The 19,220-nt window shown below is 46.5% G+C and overlaps 1 protein-coding gene across 1 annotated transcript in view; it reads left to right on the plus strand.

The window, feature by feature from the left end:
- Positions 1-6,420: 6,420 nt before the first annotated feature.
- The window catches only part of kcnb2b (potassium voltage-gated channel subfamily B member 2b), a gene marked incomplete at both ends in the record, with an annotated part of 112,010 nt that continues 99,210 nt past the window's right edge, over positions 6,421-19,220 (plus strand). Inside the window, one exon of the mRNA XM_084443510.1 lies at positions 6,421-6,990. Coding sequence (XP_084299636.1) covers positions 6,421-6,990 — 570 coding nt within the window. The remainder of the gene's footprint in view (positions 6,991-19,220) is intronic.

Here is a 19,220-nt window from a genome sequence, read left to right on the forward strand (position 1 = left end):
GCCTCGGCATTGTCCTATAGATAGGACGTCACCAAATATGTTATAGCCTAATAGGCTAGCCTATCTCGATCTCAATACCGTTTAGATCACCCCCACAATATGCTAATAGCCTCTAGCCTCCATCTCAATAACGTATAGATCACCCAATATGACTTTCAATGCAACTAGTGCTCAACCCTGTCTATCCCCATTATGTCCTACTCCAGTAGACTAACGGCCCAGATCGCCATCTCAAAAATGTACGATAAAATAGCCTTTAGGCAAAACCTTTTTGCGTGTATTGAATTGGACTTCGACTTGTGTCTGGTCTGTCACGCTTGGCTGAATGTCTTTCATTGTTAAAAGAGCAAACTACAGTAATAGGCTCCTCCAGAGACACGAAAACACTGCCCTCCACATTTCACCCTGACAGCCCCATTCCTGACCTGGAACCACGTGTCATGGAGAAACTCCTAGCAGACAGCCAGGGTCGTCCAGACCGCTACGCTTGCCTTGTTTTCAAAGCTTTGTTACCCCCTGCGATTTACCGGGACTGGGAAATGGAAACAAACTGGGATGGGTCACGGGGAAAGCTTGGCTTGCCATGGACCCTGAGAGACTTCAACGTAGAGAGTGTGCGCCAGCAGTATCCAGACTTTAGAGGCAAAGCAGACATGAAGACGCTGAGAGATAGAATTAATGAGCAGTTGCGCTCACCTAGGAGCTTTCTGTAACGACTTTACCGCAGACCTGCCTGCACGCAAGAGGAACTAGGTCTACTGTAGGTTTGGGGTATTTGTATGGAAAATTACACAAAATAAATGTCTTGATTTTTCAAACAGTCGTCTGCTGTTGTTATTTCTTCTTGCCTCCAGTTGCCTACTGTAATTAAAATGTTTGCTCTGAAAACGAATTTGGCAGTTAAACGAACTAGGTTATAATGTCATTTGTGTGGTGAAGAAAAAAACAGACGGTGGTTCCACGACCAGGAAGAAATCCGCATTGTTCCTCTTCGATCTGAGGTTCGACTATCGGCCGGACCCTCCTTTCCAGCACCTTGGAGTACACTTTCCCTGGGAGGCTGAGTAATGTGATGCCTCTATAATTGGCACAAACCCTCTGGTCCCCTTTTTTGAATATTGGGACCACCACCCCAGTCTGCCACTCCTTTGGCACTGACCAAGACTTCCACGCAATGGAATTAAAGAGGCGTGTCAACCAAGACAGCCCCTCAACACCCAGCGCCTTCAGCATTTCTGGACGGATCTCATCAGTCCCTGGGGCTTTGCCACTGTGGAGTTGTTTGACTACCTCAGTGACCTCCTCCAAGGAAATTGACGACCCCCCATCATCTTCCGGCTCTGCCTCGATCGTAGAGGGTGGATTAGTCGGTTCAGGAGTTCGTCAAAGTGCTCCTTCCAACGCTCAACAACCTCCTCAGTTGAGGTCAGCAGTGTCCCCTCCTTGCTGTATACAGCTTGGATGGTCCCCCGCTTTCCCTTCCTGAGGTGTCTGATGGTCTTTCAGAAACACTTTGGTGCCGACTGAAAGTCCTTCTCCATGGTTTCTCCAAACTCCTCCCAAACCCTGCTTTGCCTTGGTCACGGTCGAAGCCGCAGCCCTCCGGGCCAGTCGATACCCTGCAACTGCTTCTGGGGTCTCCTGGGCTAACATATCCCGGAAGGCCTCCTTCTTCAGTCGGACAGCTTCCCTGACCACCGCTGTCCACCACAGTGTCCGAGGGTTACCGCCCCTTGAGGTACCTATGGCCCTCAGGCCACAGCTCCCAGCCGCAGCTTCAGCAATGGAGGCTTTGAACACCGACCACTCATGCTCGATGAACGTTCCCAGTTCACCCTCACTACACGCTTGGGTTTTCCAGGTCTGTCCAGAAGCTTCCCCCGCCATCGAAACCAGCTCACCACCAGATGGTGATCAGTGGACAGCTCTGCCCCTCTCTTTACCCGAGTGTCCAAAACACATGGCCTCAGATCAGATGATACGATAACGAAATCGATCATCGACCCTTGGCCTAAGGTGTTCTGATGCCAGGTGTACTTGTGGGCATCCTTGTGTTCGAACATGGTGTTTGTTATGGACAAACCGTGACTAGCACAGAAGTCCAACAACAAAACACCACTCGGGTTCAGATCGTGGTGGCCATGCCTCCCAATCACGCCCCTCCAAGTTTCTCCATCATTGTCTACGTGTGCATTGAAGTCCCCCAATAGGACAGTGGAGTCCCCTGCAGGAGCCCCAAATAGGACTCCACTTAGGGTCTGCAGGAAGGCCGAGTACTCTGAACTGCTGTTCGGTGCATAAGCACAAACCACAGTCAGAGTCCCCCCCCCCCCCCACAGTCCTAAGGCACAGGGAGGCGACCCTCTCATCCACTGGGGTGAACTCCAGCACAGAGGCGCTCAGGTGGGGGCTAGCTAGTATAGCCACACCTGCCTTACGCCTCATACCGTGAGCAACTCCGGAGAAGAACAGGGTCCAACCCCTATCCAGGAGTTTGGTTCCGGTGCCGGTGCTGTGCGTGGAGGTTAGCCCCACCAGGTGTAATTGGTATCGCTCCACCTCCCTCACAAGCTCTGGCTCCTTCCCCCCCAGCGAGGTCACGTTCCATGTCCCCAGAGCCAACCTTTGCCACCCGGGTCCAGTCCGTCGGTGCCCCCCGCCTTCACCGCCACCTAGTTGGCAGCGCACCCGACCCTGACAATTCCTCCCACGGGTGGTGGGTCCAATGATGGAGGATGAGATGGTGTTGCCACGTTGCTTGTTCGGACTGGGCCCGGCCGGGCTCCGTGGTAAGCCCGGCCACCAGGCGCTCGCATGCGGGCCCTCCGTCTGGGCCTGGCTCCAGACGAGGGCCCCGGGCTTCCTCCGGGCCGGGTCTCTCTTCCTTTAAGTTTTTCTGTCATCAGGGGGTTATATTTATTTTACCACCGCTGCCACTGTCATTTCTCTCGCCACGAGGTGCGGCGAAATATTGAAGTTCGGATGACTGATGACTATGGTACCATTATACCCAGAGGAGCAGGATACCTAGGGTACATAACGCAATATCATACACCCCCCCAGTTTGTAACCTTTGTTTTTCGTAATTTGTACATTTGGAACTTGTTAATTTGTAATTGAGTATTAGACTTTGTCTGTATCAAGCATAATCTTGGAGCAGCATTTCACTGTGACTGTACATCATACATTACATGTGACAAATAAAGGAATCTTGAATCTTGATCTTGACACCATGGTTAATGATACTAGCTGAGTATGTATTGTCAGTTGAGTCACTGAAACATTTAAAACCCCACAATACAGTCACTGTGGTAAGTGTTTTCATCAGTGTTGAGTGTTCACCTGTTGCACCGTTATTCGAGCCACCTTCAGTGTAACGTAACCTCAGCTTTGTGGTGAGGTGAAAGCTCATTCGGAGCCGTCTTAGCCCCATTGGACAAACCGATGACATCATACAGTAACACCCATGTGACCGGGAGGTGAACATGTCAAAGCCGTGTCGTAGCTGCAGAGCTCAGCCGAGTACAGCTCTACTCTGCTCATGTTGTCTTTGTGTCCCACCGTGTGTGTGTGTGTGTGTGTGTGTGTGTGTGTGTGTGTATTACTGTATATCTTACCGCCAGCATAGAGATATGTGCACTTTGGTCGATGTAGAGTTATTGATCATGTGTCATTGGGAGGAAAGAACATGGCCGGTAAATCAATTACACACATGCAGTGTATAATCAGGTTTCAAAAGATGCTGGCGTAAGGGGAAATGTTGCAAGTGACATACAAGCTATATGGGAAATGCGTAATGAACACCACTCATGTTAATTGCTAGTGTGTGGGGAGAGAGAGGGTTGCAGTGCTATACTGTAGGTAACGATCATGGAATAATAAGAGATGCATAATTGACGAGATAATTTGAGAGCTGAGACTTGGGAGTTCGCTCCACTGGTAGCTATTAGAGACGGGGTGTGATTATGTCGAGGCGAAAGGTGAAACGACGTGAATCTCTTAGTGGCACAGCTTGCTTGTCTCTCTGTCTGTTTACATCGTAGGATTCTGTAAGACTCCTGTCTCTCTGTCTGTGTACACTGTAGGATTCTGTATGGGTCTCTCTCTCTGGCTCGTTCAGGAAAGAGGTCAAGCCATCTGTCATGGATTAGTTTACTCACTGTGTAGCGGGTCAATGGCTGACAACTGGACCCTCCCAGGCAAACATCTGACCCGTCCTTATGTTGCTGGTGGCATGAGCCATGGGCAGATCTGGTGGCCCTCTGAAGGGCATGACTCAAATCAATGCACATGAACAGACCTGTTTGATATGTCCGGTCTAGTAGAAGCACATCTCGGCCAAGTTGAATATCACTACCTCAGTATGAAAAAATATCTGGAAAGTCGATGATCAAGCTTTAAAAACTAGATGGGACAAATACTTTGATTTTTTTTTAGGCTGTCATTAAACCTTATGTTTCCAGAATGATGTATTTAACCTCGTTATTAATCTGGAAAACAATATGTCATCCTAAAATAGATAGGCTACAGTAGCAGCGATGCACTGTCACTGCTCTGTTGTGTTGCAGGTGAACTCTTCTGTCTCACTATTACGTATTTAACTATACGCATATAACTATTTTATAGTGGTGCATTTTCATCTGAAATAGTATACAAATGATAATACACAACGTATCTATAATGCCGTTTCTCGCGGTCATGTTCCAAACAGAGAGCGCTATGACTTGTGTGGACTGTGGTGTCGTTGTTCTATAGATCAATCCCATTAGGTTTCACCTCTAGGCTGTGATGCAGCCCCTCTGTACTCCGCTGTAGTAGATGCTGGGACGCTCCGCTGCGCAGTTGGCCCCACAGTGCGACTCCCGTTCCTTCCCGTTGCTTTTACGCGCTCGACGTCTGCAGATAGAGATGCACCGGGTGGCCCGTCAGCGCCGTGTACGCGTCAGCCATCGATGGAGATAATCAGTCCGAGAGTCCTACGCACCCCTTTGCAAAACTGCAGTTCTGCGTTGTTAAGGATTTCAAGAGGATAAACATTTTTCATAGATTCGTTTCAAACAAAATGTGGGACATGCATCAAATTATTCAGCGCAGCATCCGCGGAGTGCCTGGAATCGTGGTTGCTTGACTAGAGGGGATCCCGGAGCAATTTCTCTCCTTCTCCCAAAGGAAAAAGAGGAGTTTGCATGCAAAAGGTGGTTTATTTCGGCAAGGTAAGAATCCTACAGTGTCAGAAGGACAGTTTATACACTGCTTATATCGCTCAGATTTGGAGATACTTCAAACTGTAAAATGTGTTTGTGCTGATGTGTCTATTAGCGAGTATGAGCGAGTGGTCTCGTGTTTTGCGTATAAAACAACATATGGAATTGGATTATAGGCTACATTAATAACACCAGTATTCATTTCATATGGAGTAGAGAGGTCAGAAATAGTGTTTGTAAACCATCTTGGAAGTTTTGACAGGGTTTCCTTACTGACCCTAAAACATTTAGATGAAACAGTAACATAAACAATATCAGTAATATATAAAATAATGCAATGTATTTTTGATGAGAACATACGCAGTTAAATGATTTAGGATAATATGTAATGCACACTTGTATAAGGGAGTATCCAGTGCATTTGGAAACTGTTGCATCTTCAGCTCAGCATACAGTATTTGCTGCCTTTCGAAGGCATGTGCATAATTTCAAATCAGCTATAAAAAAATATATTTTTCAATTAGTGCAAATAGTGCATATGCGTACCCAGTATGTATAATGTATGCAATCAGAATTTTAATGAGTAAACTTCTTCAATCGTGGTAATGTGGCCCCATATCCTATCTGGTCAGATTACACTGTAGCCATAATAGCTTCTACGAATGAGGCAGGGAGGTAACTAACCCAGTCCAGAGCCAAGACAGCCTAACACACGTGTAAACTGCAGGTAAATGCACCCTGAATGAAATGAGAAACTGAAAGAAAAAATTGCTTCCACTATTTAGTGTCTGCTGAGCTCACAAATCATGTAAGCATACATTTCCCCTGTTAGAAGTTAGAAATCCACCCATCCACCCATCCTACCATTAGCCACATCCAGTTGGAAACATATTAAACATATTGAAAACATTTAGGGATAATTCATTCAGATTCAGATTCAAATTCTCATTTTTTGAGACATGAGGCAGAATGACAATGTTAACAGTGTGCATGTATTCCCATAGATGTGTGATGTATTTCCTGGGGATTGTGGTCTAGAACTCTCCACAGCGCCTCAGTTTCATCTTACACCCCGTCTCTGCTCCTTTTCAGCCATGGAGGGATTTGTCTAAGGAGGATCCAACATAATTATCTTATTTTAGAATTTTTATATTTTCCACTTGTAATTTCATCCTACATCCTCCCTGATCAGCGTTAACTTGCCCTCCACTGCGCCATGGCTGAGAAGGTCGGACCAGGGGGGGCCAAACCCGCCACTTCCCTCCCCCCGGAGCCCATCGAAATCATCCGCACCAAGTCGCGCTCCCGGAGGGTCCGCATCAACGTGGGGGGGCTGAACCATGAGGTGCTGTGGCGGACCCTGGACCGGCTCCCCAGGACGCGGCTGGGCAAGCTCCGGGACTGCAACACCCACGAGTCCCTGATGGAGGTGTGCGATGACTACAGCCTGAACGAGAACGAGTTCTTCTTCGACCGGCACCCCGGGGCCTTCACCTCCATCCTGAACTTCTACCGCACGGGCAAGCTGCACATGATGGAGGAAATGTGCGCCCTGTCGTTCGGCCAGGAGCTGGACTACTGGGGGATCGACGAGATCTACCTGGAGTCGTGCTGCCAGGCGCGCTACCACCAGAAGAAGGAGCAGATGAACGAGGAGCTGCGGAGGGAGGCGGAGACGCTCAGGACCAGGGAGGGGGAAGGGGAGTTTGATAACACCTGCTGCCCAGACAAGAGGAAGAAGCTGTGGGATCTCCTGGAGAAGCCCGGCTCCTCAGTGGCTGCCAAGGTAAGGGGGGGGGCAGGATACAACGTAACACCGCCCCGTTTCCTGTTTGCCATGGTACATACGTAACGGCACCGTCTCCCTTTCGTATATTTTACCCACGTGAAACATTTTTCTTCCATTCTTACAAGCAATTGAAAAGGTTTTAGTGGATGATTGAAACATGAATGGATCAATGGTGTATTCACACCAGGTATTTTTGGAGCGGTAATTCCATTTCTCATTCCGCTCACAGGCAGGAGTGGTTAAGGGTGAATCAGATACAGAAGACAGCTGAGTGTCCAGGGGATTGGTTTGAGCTAGTAGTGTAAAAACAGAGGGATGAGGGGAAAGGTGCAGGTCAGTGATAGTCAACTACAGGAAGCAAACATATTTGGTTCAGTGGACTCACAGAGAAGACAGTGATTAATGAGTGAAGAAAGTCCCGCATGGGGAGAGGAAAGTACATTGTGTCTGAACGGACAAAAAGTTTTGGATGCGGAGCACTGAGGTAACGTGCAATACAACCGTTGCAGTGTTTGGATCGTTGTTGAGATGGAGGATGTCAAGCTAGGGTGATTGAGGGAGTGATGTTTGACAAGCTGTAGTGTATCTCTACTCCGGATGAACAGTACGTGTCAGAGAAGATGCTCTTTTTTCCATTGGGATATATTTTTTTAAATGCATTAACAAAAGATGTCTGAGATAGTCCTAACCCTTTTCACCGCACATTGTAATGGTAATGGTAAATGATAAATGGACTGGACTTATATAGCGCTTTTATCCAAAGCGCTTTACAATGGCCTCTCATTCACCCATTCACACACACATTCACACACCAATGGCGGTATCTGCAATGCAAGGTGCTAACCTGCTCATCGGGAGCAATTTGGAGTTCAGTGTCTTGCCCGACGACACCTCGACATGTATTCAGGAGGAGTCGGGATTTGAACCGCCGACCCTGCGATCATTGGATGACCCTCTCTGAGCCATGGCCACGACAAACGTTGTGCTGCGACCGTATTTCTCATCTCTCACCCGCTCTCACGCTTTGCCCCGGTCGACTCCCGCCTGCTGATACTGCAAGGCCCGGCTATGGCTGTGACGCCCTGGTGACCAGATACCATGAGTATGGAGACCCCATGGTCCTGTGGACCCCCCCCCTCCCCCCCCTTGTCTCAATCATCCAGTAGGCAGGCCAGTCCTGGTGAAATCTAATCACTGGTCATTTAGGGTGAGTCTCCAGTGCTCCCGTCTCTAGGCTGAGGCTCGTATGTCATGTCTGAGAGAGAGAGGGATCTCAAGAACATCCTCCTGCTCTGTGATTGGAGGGCCGGGCGCAGAGCTATCACCCAGCTGGGAGGAGAGACAGGGCCTCGCCGTCTCCCGGTGACCACCGCGTTCAAGGGGCGAGCATCGTTTGCTGCGATACATTTTCATTTTTACACCCAAATGCAACAGCGCCTGTTTTCCATGGATGTTTTCCATGTGGCCGGATCTAGTCAGGAAACCCCACGTGATTGGGTTTCCAGCAGCCCCCTGAATGTTATTGATGGCAAGGGGGGTTCGTAGGGAGAGCAGCCAGAAGACGGTAATGATGATGACTGCACTACAGCACGCATCAGACGGCCACACGGCCTCGCGATACAAGCCAGGCGTTGTAACCGCGCACCCTCCACCCTCCCTCACTCTCCCCCGCTGCCCTGACAAGCTAAGCATAGTCGGCCAACATAAATGAAACAGTAATTTGTGTCTGAGAGGGGATGTCATCTCAGCTCCGTAATAGTATTCATACTCCGACAGGGTTGACATATTTCCCCAGAATAAGATCAGACGGGGTGGCGTTGCCAGCACCAGGTTTAAGGATAACTCCCCCGGACACGTTGGGGGTAATTTAATATGCCCTGTGATATTTTCTGTGATTTAAGTCAGCAATTGATCTCCTCTCCAGAGGCGTCTGGACGATGCTGACCCGTACACTATCCAGGTGAGGGAAGCCTGTGCAACCTCAACGGGAAACCCCTCCTAAATCAAATTGCGTTGACATTCCGCGAGTGCTCTTGAAGGGGGGATCTTGAACGTGGTTCTAACGGCGGACGCGGAGGCTGGCTGTGATCGCGTCCACAGCCGAGGACGCAGCCAGACTTGGGCCGTTCTCTAGCAGATATATTGGGCAGGTACTCAGAAGTCAGGGGATCGGTTGTTGGGCCACGGCCCAGCCTGACCGCAGTCCAAGAGAATGTCATTACCAGCCTGTTACACAGCCCTGCGCCTTTATATGCGTAACCTGAGCCCTTCACACACACACACTCATCTTTCTTTCCGTCTCTCTCCCTCTTTCTCTTGCCCCCCTCTCCTTCATCCTCTCTCTGCCTCCCTCCCTCCCTCCCTCTCTCTCTCTCTCTCCCTCTCTCCCCACCATGGTGTTGGGTTGCTCAGGGGATTGTACTGTAGGTGTCCAGACATTAGAGCCCCCTGTGTACTGGTTTGACACCTCGCTCCTTTTAAACAAAGGTTACGTATGAGAGGCTTGACCTTTCATACTGGGTCAATGAAGCTAGGTTTACATGTACATGCGTCAACAATGGACACAACAAGCTTGGTGTAGTTGTGTCTTGGACAGCATGTGGGTTAGGACAGGAGAGACAGCATGTGGGATAGGATGGGAGAGACAGCATGTGGGATAGGACGGGAGAGACAGCATGTGGGATAGGACGGGAGAGACAGCATGTGGGATAGGACAGGAGAGACAGCATGTGGGATAGGACGGGAGAGACAGCATGTGGGATAGGACAGGAGAGACAGCATGTGGGATAGGACAGGAGAGACAGCATGTGGGATAGGATGGGAGAGACAGCATGTGGGATAGGACGGGAGAGACAGCATGTGGGATAGGACAGGAGAGACAGCATGTGGGATAGGACGGGAGAGACAGCATGTGGGATAGGACGGGAGAGACAGCATGTGGGATAGGACAGGAGAGACAGCATGTGGGATAGGATGGGAGAGACAGCATGTGGGTTAGGACAGGAGAGACAGCATGTGGGATAGGACAGGAGAGACAGCATGTAGGATAGGACGGGAGAGACAGCATGTGGGATAGGACGGGAGAGACAGCATGTGGGATAGGACGGGAGAGACAGCATGTGGGATAGGACGGGAGAGACAGCATGTGGGATAGGACGGGAGAGACAGCATGTGGGATAGGACAGGAGAGACAGCATGTGGGATAGGACGGGAGAGACAGCATGTGGGATAGGACGGGAGAGACAGCATGTGGGATAGGACAGGAGAGACAGCATGTGGGATAGGATGGGAGAGACAGCATGTGGGATAGGATGGGAGAGACAGCATGTGGGATAGGACGGGAGAGACAGCATGTGGGATAGGACGGGAGAGACAGCATGTGGGATAGGACAGGAGAGACAGCATGTGGGATAGGACAGGAGAGACAGCATGTGGGTTAGGACGGGAGAGAGAAACCAAGGGAACGATTGAGAGTTAGCCCAAGAAAGAGATGGGAGAATAGATGAAGAGAGGGATGGAGAGCAAGGAGAGATGAGGAGAGGTATTAGGAAGAGAGAGAGAGGGAGAGGGATACACACAACCATCTTAGTGATATTTTAGAATGCCTTGCTGGATCTTTACAAGCCTATCGGATGAATAATAAATGTCATGGTCAAAAGAAGAAGGATTCTCTAATGCTGGGATTCCTCTAAGTATGGCCCTCAGCCACGGCTCTCTGTGTGGGGGGAGAGAGAGAGAGAGAGAGAGAGAGAGAGAGAGAAGATAGGTTTGAGGCTTGCCGCTTTACCTGTATGATAGAGTATTGTATGTTATGTTATGTTATTTTTATTTATAATGCGCCCCCCAACCAACTGTTACGTCAGCCCGGGGCGCAGCCCAGGTACAAAGGGAGACAAACAAAAACAAAGGACTGCAAACGAACAGATTAACAAGAAACGCCAGGAATTGGAGAGTGGCTGGCTGCTGTCGGGCGTAGCGCCGCCATCATGCTTCCTAACAAAGCGCTTCACAATACAAATAACAGATAAAAAAGGAAGAAAGAGCGACATACAAAATGCTATACGACTATTACGACATACAAAATTGTACAGTATGTACTGTAGGCCCTCATAATAGAAGGTTTTTGTCTGAGGTGTGTGGGTACAGCGCTGGCTGTCACCGGTGAACTTACAACCGAGGGGGACACCTGGGAAATCTGTGCCCCCCCTAACGTCTGTATGTGTCAACAGTGGCTCGGAGACCGAGAAAGGAACAACTCAGTATTTCAGCCTCCTACCTTTTACAGCTTTGGTGTAAATCTCAGACCTTCAGTGTTGCGGGTTTGACATCACCGCTGTCTCAAACAGGGACAAAGTCTCCTTTCAAATATGAGAAGCAACCGGGTGGCTTTACAATGGAAGTCAAAAGAGTTATGTTGTGATATTGCACAGCGTGGCGTTAGTGTGGACTGTATCTGCTGTTACTGTACATCCCAGCTTCTAGAGATGGTTGGCTGGAGGGTTAAAGCAGTATTGCTGAACAGCTGGGAAACGAGTCCCTCAAGAAAATTAAAAATGTGTCACACTTGGGGGTGTGTGAGGGGGGGGGGGGGGGGGGGGGTGCTCCTATTTTAGAATCCCAACAGTTTAGCTGCCAGACAACAGAATGTCACGCCCAACCAAATTATTCGAGAATACAGGCCAAATCATCTTTTTAAAACCCCAATGTGTCATTTGCTTAGTGGATGCATGTCCTCCATTGGTCCAGTAATATTATTATATATATTATAATATACTGTATAATAGTCACAATAATAAACCTGGTAGTATAGGATAACCCTGAGGCCTTTTTTGCCCCAGACAGTATAGTCTCATACTCATGACATGAGTCATGTCTGTAGCTGTGAACATGATACATTTAGGTCATACAGTAGCAGCGTGCTATTCATGAGATTTCTCTGAGTGGTTGGACAGTATCCACCTCATTTAATTCAGAAGGTACACCATTTCCTGAGCAACGTGCTTCTATTACATTACAGGCACCACACGCTTGTTTTAAGCAATTAATTTTTAAATGTATCAATAAACTGTGAATGTGGTAATTGCTTGCCTGTGCAATGTACTGTATGACTGGTCCTCTGTGCCTGGAAGATGCTAGCTATAACTCGTCTAGGTATAGACGGATGAGATGAGACACACCTTCTACTCTGTATTTATGTGTATATTGGGAAACTGAATGATGTGCATAAAATGTGGTGTAAATATCTCGGCTCCACCTCCTACCCATCCACTAGTGATTTATTGAGAGCTTTAAATTATTATTTGAACATGAGTTGGGTCCATGTGCCTGGCAGTGAGAGCGTCATACATACCAAGTGCTCTGGTGGATAATTTGTAGCTTTTGAGCGCCATATCCTTTCATTATAATTAGGGGCTGGGCAGCCTCAGCTGCCGGAACCTTCTTGTATTTGCCAATATTCTGAATCTTTCTACAAGTCTGACTTCCCATGCATGAAAAATCACCAAACTTACTTTTCACATACGTAGGTCCAGTCCTGTGCCAGAAGTTCTCAACTGGTATAGGGGTCAATTGTCCTGATGGTGGCACTACAGCAACCGTCTAAAGTTTAAAACTTAAATAAAATCATAACGAATCAGCCATACATGCTATCACTTTACAACCACCACCAACCTAACCTGTAGGCCCAAGAGAGCAGAAACGTCCATATGCTTTGAGCTGGCAGGAATTATGAAGTCCATCACTCTGTTTTGCTCAAAAACTGTAAAACCTATCATACCCTACTCCTCCCACATTTTTTGGCCAATTGGCACCCCAATTGCTACTGTACACTACATCTTCATCTGAGCAGTTTTTTGTCTCAATCAGTGCCACCTGTGTTCAATCCAATCAAATCAGTCAATCAGTGAATCCATGCTCAGTACAGAGTCCCATAACTCATTCCCATCACAGTATGTAGGCATACTAATATGTTCATGCATGATTCCTATGGTGTAAATATCTAGTTGTGACATTTATACTTTTTTAGGTCAAACAGCTTTTCACTTGGCTCAGTCAAGAACATGACCTTCCCTGGGTGTCTGGTTGTGAGTTCAAGTCCTGGCTGATGCAGAATCAACATGCTAATGCTACTGAGGCATTGTCTTTTGTTCCCCACTTGTTGAGTGTGTACCTTATTATTATTGTTTAGTCTTTGGTTTAGTTTTTTACCCCTTGTGGTGCCTTAAACATTTTGTGAAAACTGATGAAACCTCGACATACTCCTGAGACATTTACATGCAACCCTTGATTGCTTATCAGTGTGAAACCATCTATGGCTTCTCACATGGCAGGTAACTCAACAAGAGTTCAAGCCCAGGGGGATGCAGAATAAAAATGCTAATGCATACTCAGGCATTGTGCTGACATGATTAAAATAATAATACTGTTACTGTACTAAGGGGAGACACTACAGTTGAATAGGATTTTTTTTTTCCTTTAAAGATATCCTCATTAATTTTTACCAGTGTAATCTTAATATCAAGAGAAATATTTTTTGTATTACACTTTCTCTCTCAAAAAAAGTTTAGGTTTGCAAATTAGCCAATAACTCATTAAATATGCGTACATTTGCAGATATTCCGGTGCCTACTATCTAAACAATGAATAAAGTCAGGCTTAAAGTTTTATTTTTGTTTTGACAATATACTAAAACGTATATATTTACAGAGGGGTTTGTGAATACAATCTTATTTTCAAAAGATATTGATAAAATACTGCATACAGTACATATAGTTGGACTGGACCAGTTTCAACCAATAATATGACATCTACCCTCAATCTTAAACTTTTAGCAACACACAGCTGAGATTCATTATTTGGCTAGCAACAGCATTGCATGTCTTTGGCTGTTCGCATTATATAAGTCATTTAGCTGCAACTTTCATCCAAAGTGACTTACACAATTTCATTGCATAGGACGTTAGTGTACTACTATTCACCAGAACTCACAAGTGCATCTCCTTTCTTAACAAGTGACTAAGAGTATAATCTAGTGCTTAAGGTAAAGTGCAAAAGTAAATAACAAAAAAAAACAACAGGTGCTTAAGAGGGACAATCCTAGTAGTACTTCTTGAAGAGGTGAGTTTTGAGCCTATGGCGAAATATGAGCAGTCCTGATGTCAGTGGGCAGTTCACTGTGAGGCCAGGACAGAACAGAGCTGTGACCGTGTCACAACCTCAAACCTGGTTCCATCTCCTAACTGGAGCAGTTAACAGGAAAGCATATGCCTGCACCAGTTCTTGTATACATGTGTCCACCTAGACCCTCATATATTTACCATTTGTCTCCTTCCTCCTCTAACTCCGCCCGGCCCCCGACCCAGTGCTGCACAGCAGCTCGAATATAGTCTTGCAATGCTTGAAATGCATAAAGTATGCAAGCGGTGGTGTGAATATTTTAACTGTCCTTTATGAGCAGCAATAACGGACGTTGTGTGATTCATCCCAATGTTCCCTGTTCTCCTTGTGATTCACCCCCAAATCCCCTTTTGATTGTTCTCTTGTATTTTCGGACTGTCCACCAATCCATTTATGCAATTCAGAACCTTTCAGAGAGATCAATGTTTCCCCTTCCAGACATTTCAAGCAAAGAGTTTTGGTTTCTCCACACATGAGAAATGTCCATCTCTGTGTTTGGTCTGAATGTGGATGCGCCCCATTACTCTCCCCTTTATCTAATAAGCTGCTCTAAGTGGTTCCACCCAGGTCCGGGCACGGCCACCCCAGCCCTGCTGCTGCCTGGCACCCCAACGCACACAGCCCACAGACACAGCCTACAGACACAGCCCACAGACACAGCCAGCAGGCAGAGTCAGTCAGCTACAGATACTGATTGATGGCCATCATTTCTGGGGTTGCAGTGGCTTCATCAGACACATAAAAAAAAACACTGGGTTTATTTTAGACAGTCATATTAAATGCATCAGTCTGAATATATGAATATTTCAGCAACACACATTTCATATACAGATTGTTTTATCATATTTCTGCCTGGGACTCACATGTGTTTTTAATAATGTGAAGTGGCACTTTAGAGTCAAACAGTTACTAATGAGTATTATTTTTTAGCTGAAACAGTTACAAGTACAGGATAAGTACTTTAAGTGCAGTAGTTGGAGCTTCCTGTTGTTCCGCACTTATCCTTGCTTTCATATTCAATCTGTCTGTTGGGTACAGGCTCTCATGGTGATTAAAGTGTGTGTGTGTGTGTGTGTGTGTGTGTGTGTGTGTGTGTGTGTGTGTGTGTGTGCTCGCGCGCCCATGTGTGTGTGTGTGTTGAGGGCTGTGATTGAGGGGTAGTGTGTTTCAGAATCAGAAGTTAGTTTAGTTTGATAGAGAAAGAGAAAGAGAGAGAGAGACAGAGAGAGAGAGAGAGAGATAAGCCTTCAGTCAGCAAGTCTCTCTACATCTGTGTCTGGCATATTGTAGGTAGCAGGTGCACCTAACTTTTCATTAGCATCATTTCATCTCTGTATGCATTGTGGTCTGTCTCTAGGAGGCTGAATCGATTCACATGGTTTGAGAGAAGGTTTTAAGCTTGTTGGGCAAATGGATTCTTAGATATTTCCCTTTTGCTTATTTCGTGAAAGTCCATATCCCATTCTGGCCTTGGTTATTGTGTTTTACAAATTGGATTTTGATTGTGTTTTTAATATCATACATCACCAATCTTTTTCCTTGAGAACTCGGAGGAATGTCCTCCATGGCCCAGCCTCTGTCACACCCTCACCCGATTTTGCAGTAACGTTTATCAGCTTGAATGTGTAAAATGTATTGATGTATAACGTTTTTGCGCTGTCACGATTATAAATATATGAATGCTTGTAACCCGCCACCCTCCTCACGAAAATGAGTCATTGGTCTCAAAGGTTGCCCTGGATAAATAAAGGTGAAATAAACATATACAATACAAATAAAAATCAGCACAGCCCAGCATTTAGGCACCAGGTCCCAAATCCTCTTTACCTGGCATTTATAATCAGACTAGAGAGGACCTGCAGGTGGCAGGCTGTGATGGTTCCTCCAGCCCAGCATGCCCTGGATGCAACACTCATCCGCTGGGTGATCCCTACCTGCATAGCCTCCCACAGCCAGTTTATAAACGCTGTGTTTAGGTCTGGCTGGACTTGATCCTCTATCACCAGCACACACCTGGGTGTACCAGGTGACTGGTAACTCTGTGATGTCTGTACATACAAACTGGAATGGTCTCTTGGAACCTATGGACTGCAGGGGTGCCTGTCGTTGGGGGACTGGTTTCCTGCGAGCTTCACAAGCATAACATGAATCACAGAAACGATCAATATCACCTCTCATTCCTGGCCAATAACACAAGGTCTGGGCTTTTTTGAAAGTACAGTCAGAGCTATAATGACCTGAGTAGGGATCTCCATGTAAATGATTCAGAGTGTCTGTGATAAGAGCTTCTGGAATAGGCACTTGATATACTTCTAACTTCCCTACAGCAATGTGGGCTTTTCGGCAGAGCAAGTCATTATACAGTAGTAATCGAGGATATTGCCACCAGAGTTTTCTCAGTTTTGTCCCCTTCACATACCTGAGAGGTGGTCGTGTGTGTTGTTCATCACTTCAGAGTGATTGGGGTCAGACAATTGATGTGTAAGAATGTCAAGTCCATTCATAGACAGAGTGTCATAATATCCCTGTACCTGAGGTTGTGTGATGGTCCATACTCTCCTGTTGTGAAGAGAACACTTGTGCTAGCATGGGTAGGCTGTTTGATCGTAGCATCGGAACAGAAGTGTCAGAGGTCAGTTTTCTCTGAAGCCCTGGTGCCTTTCTGTCCATGGTTGTGTACAATGGTTGGTTGATAAGGGTCCAATTCAAGAGTCCAACGACCTTGACGACCCGGTAGGGTCCTTTGTAGCATCCAGTTTTCGCAACCCTAAGAGTGGTTAGTGGTCTGTGATGATGCTGAATGGATTGCAACTCAGGTAGTGTCTGAAATGTCAGACAGCCCAGACTATGGCTCAGTACTCTTTGTCATAAGTTGACCATTTATTTTCTGCTGAACTCAGGACATGGCTTGTATAAGCTATCACACACTCTGTGCCATTTTGGATCTGGGATAACACTGCACCCACTGCTTTGTTAGATGCGTCTGTGGCCAGTGTGAAAGGCTGATCGAAGTTGGGAAATGCTATGACTGGAGGAGAGGCGAGTGCTGCTTTCAACTCCTGAAATGCAGCAGAGGAGTCATCAGTCTGGGTTAGTCTGTGCAGGGGCTGAACTAAGAAAGCATATTTGTGGACAAAATGTCTAGAATAAAAAACATAGTCCAATAAATCCTCTCACCTCTGTGGGTGATCTAACGGTAGACCACTCCAGCACACTCTGTTCACTGGGTCTAGTGCTAACCCCATCTTGTGACACAATGTGTCCCATGTACTTGACTGCTGGCTTACAGAACTCACATTTGTGGGGGTTGAGCTTGAGACCTGCTTTCCTGGAAATGAGTGAGAATGTCTGCGAGGTTGTGTAGGTGATCATCGTAGTCTTTTCCCATACAGATGATCAAGGTACACAACACTTTCAGTGGAGACCCCGGAGCACCAGCTTCATGAGCCTCTGGAAGGTTGGAGGTGCATTCTTTAGACCCATTGGCATGACTTTGAATTGGTAGAGACTGCTGTTTTGGCTCTATCCCCAGGGTCTAAATCGACTTGCCAATATCCACTTGACATGTCCATACTGGAAAAGTACTGTGATCCTGAGAGGACATCCAAACTGTCATCTACTCTCGGGAGCGGGCGGGCATCTGTGAGGATAACAGAATTACGCTTTCGATAATTTACATAAAACCTATATGTGTTGTCCCGTTTTTAAATCATAACAACTGGGCTGGTCCAGGGGTTGTCACTGTCTTCCACAACGTCCTGTGCTTTGAGCTTGTGAATGCTAGATTTAATTTGGATATCTAGAAATGAATAAAGAGTAAAACGTTTTGCCAAGGTTCTTTATTCCAAAATACATACAGTTGCAACCAGGCTCTTGAATAGAACACAAAAACAGCCCTTCACCCAAGAACTGAAGAATTCTCTCTTCCACGGTCTTATATTCAAAGTTAGGCCCGGATATGACATTTCTAGGATCTGATTGGCTTACTCATCATTTACACGTCAGCAGCAATGGCGAACGTCATGAACAATGGCGAACTAACAAGGTTGAAAGTTCAACACGTGGTACAACAGAGCGATATGATCAAATGGTTCTGGAAAGACAATGACACAATGGGAGACCACAGTTTAGTAAACACTAGGATTATAAACGAGGCCTGGAGGTGTCGTTTTAATCCAAATGAAGACAAGCACAGGCAGGGGTCAAGCTTCAAAGGAGGTCAGTAGGTTGCAAACAGGAGGCCAGGGCAGTATCTCTTTGTTCAAGCTTGAAATTCGATCACAAGCTCTTCCACTTGGCGATGGATTTCAGCTTTCACTGCAGGCAAGGTGCGGTAGGCCCTTTGAGAAAGAGGGATGTCATTACTGTTCCTGATTTTGTGTGTAATGAGGCTCATCCTTCCATAGTCATAGGGGTGCTGGCTGAACACATCAGAGAAAGAGATTATCTACTTTTACATATTTTCAGCCTTTGTTACAGTCCATGCAAAACCTGTAGTCGAATTGTCATTGTAATGTGGCTCAAATACCCCAATGTAGCCCAGAGGTAGAGTACCTTTGAATGGTGTGTTCAGTTTAGCAGTAATAACACGTTCCGATAAGGAACCGTTACTATGGGAGAAACTGCCACATGCAGTCGAACAGCATATTGACTTGAACTCAAAAATGGCACTGATAGATCATTCACTTTGAGAGACATGTTTTTTGTGTCTATGCCTATGCTCTGTGTAGCAAGAAAGTCCTACCCTAATATGACAGACAGTTATTGTTCCCCTATACTGAGGTTAACTGAAAGCGTTCCCTACCGAGTCGAATATGTCACAAGAGATTGAGGTAAGATTGAGGTAAAACCTTTTCAGTGGCTTTTTCAGTGGCTTTCTACGGATGGCAACAGTAGACATTCGAAAGTCCTCACTGATTAAAGACACATCAGTGCCACTGTCAACAAAAGCATGAACAAGAGTGTCCTCTATAATGACTGGCACATACTGAGTGGCCCTATCTACAGTGAATGAAATGTCATTGGTTGGTACCGTAGGTGGGCGTACATTA

This window comes from Borostomias antarcticus (assembly GCF_949987555.1).
Source record: "Borostomias antarcticus genome assembly, chromosome: 9".
NCBI classification, from domain to species: Eukaryota; Metazoa; Chordata; class Actinopteri; order Stomiiformes; family Stomiidae; genus Borostomias; species Borostomias antarcticus.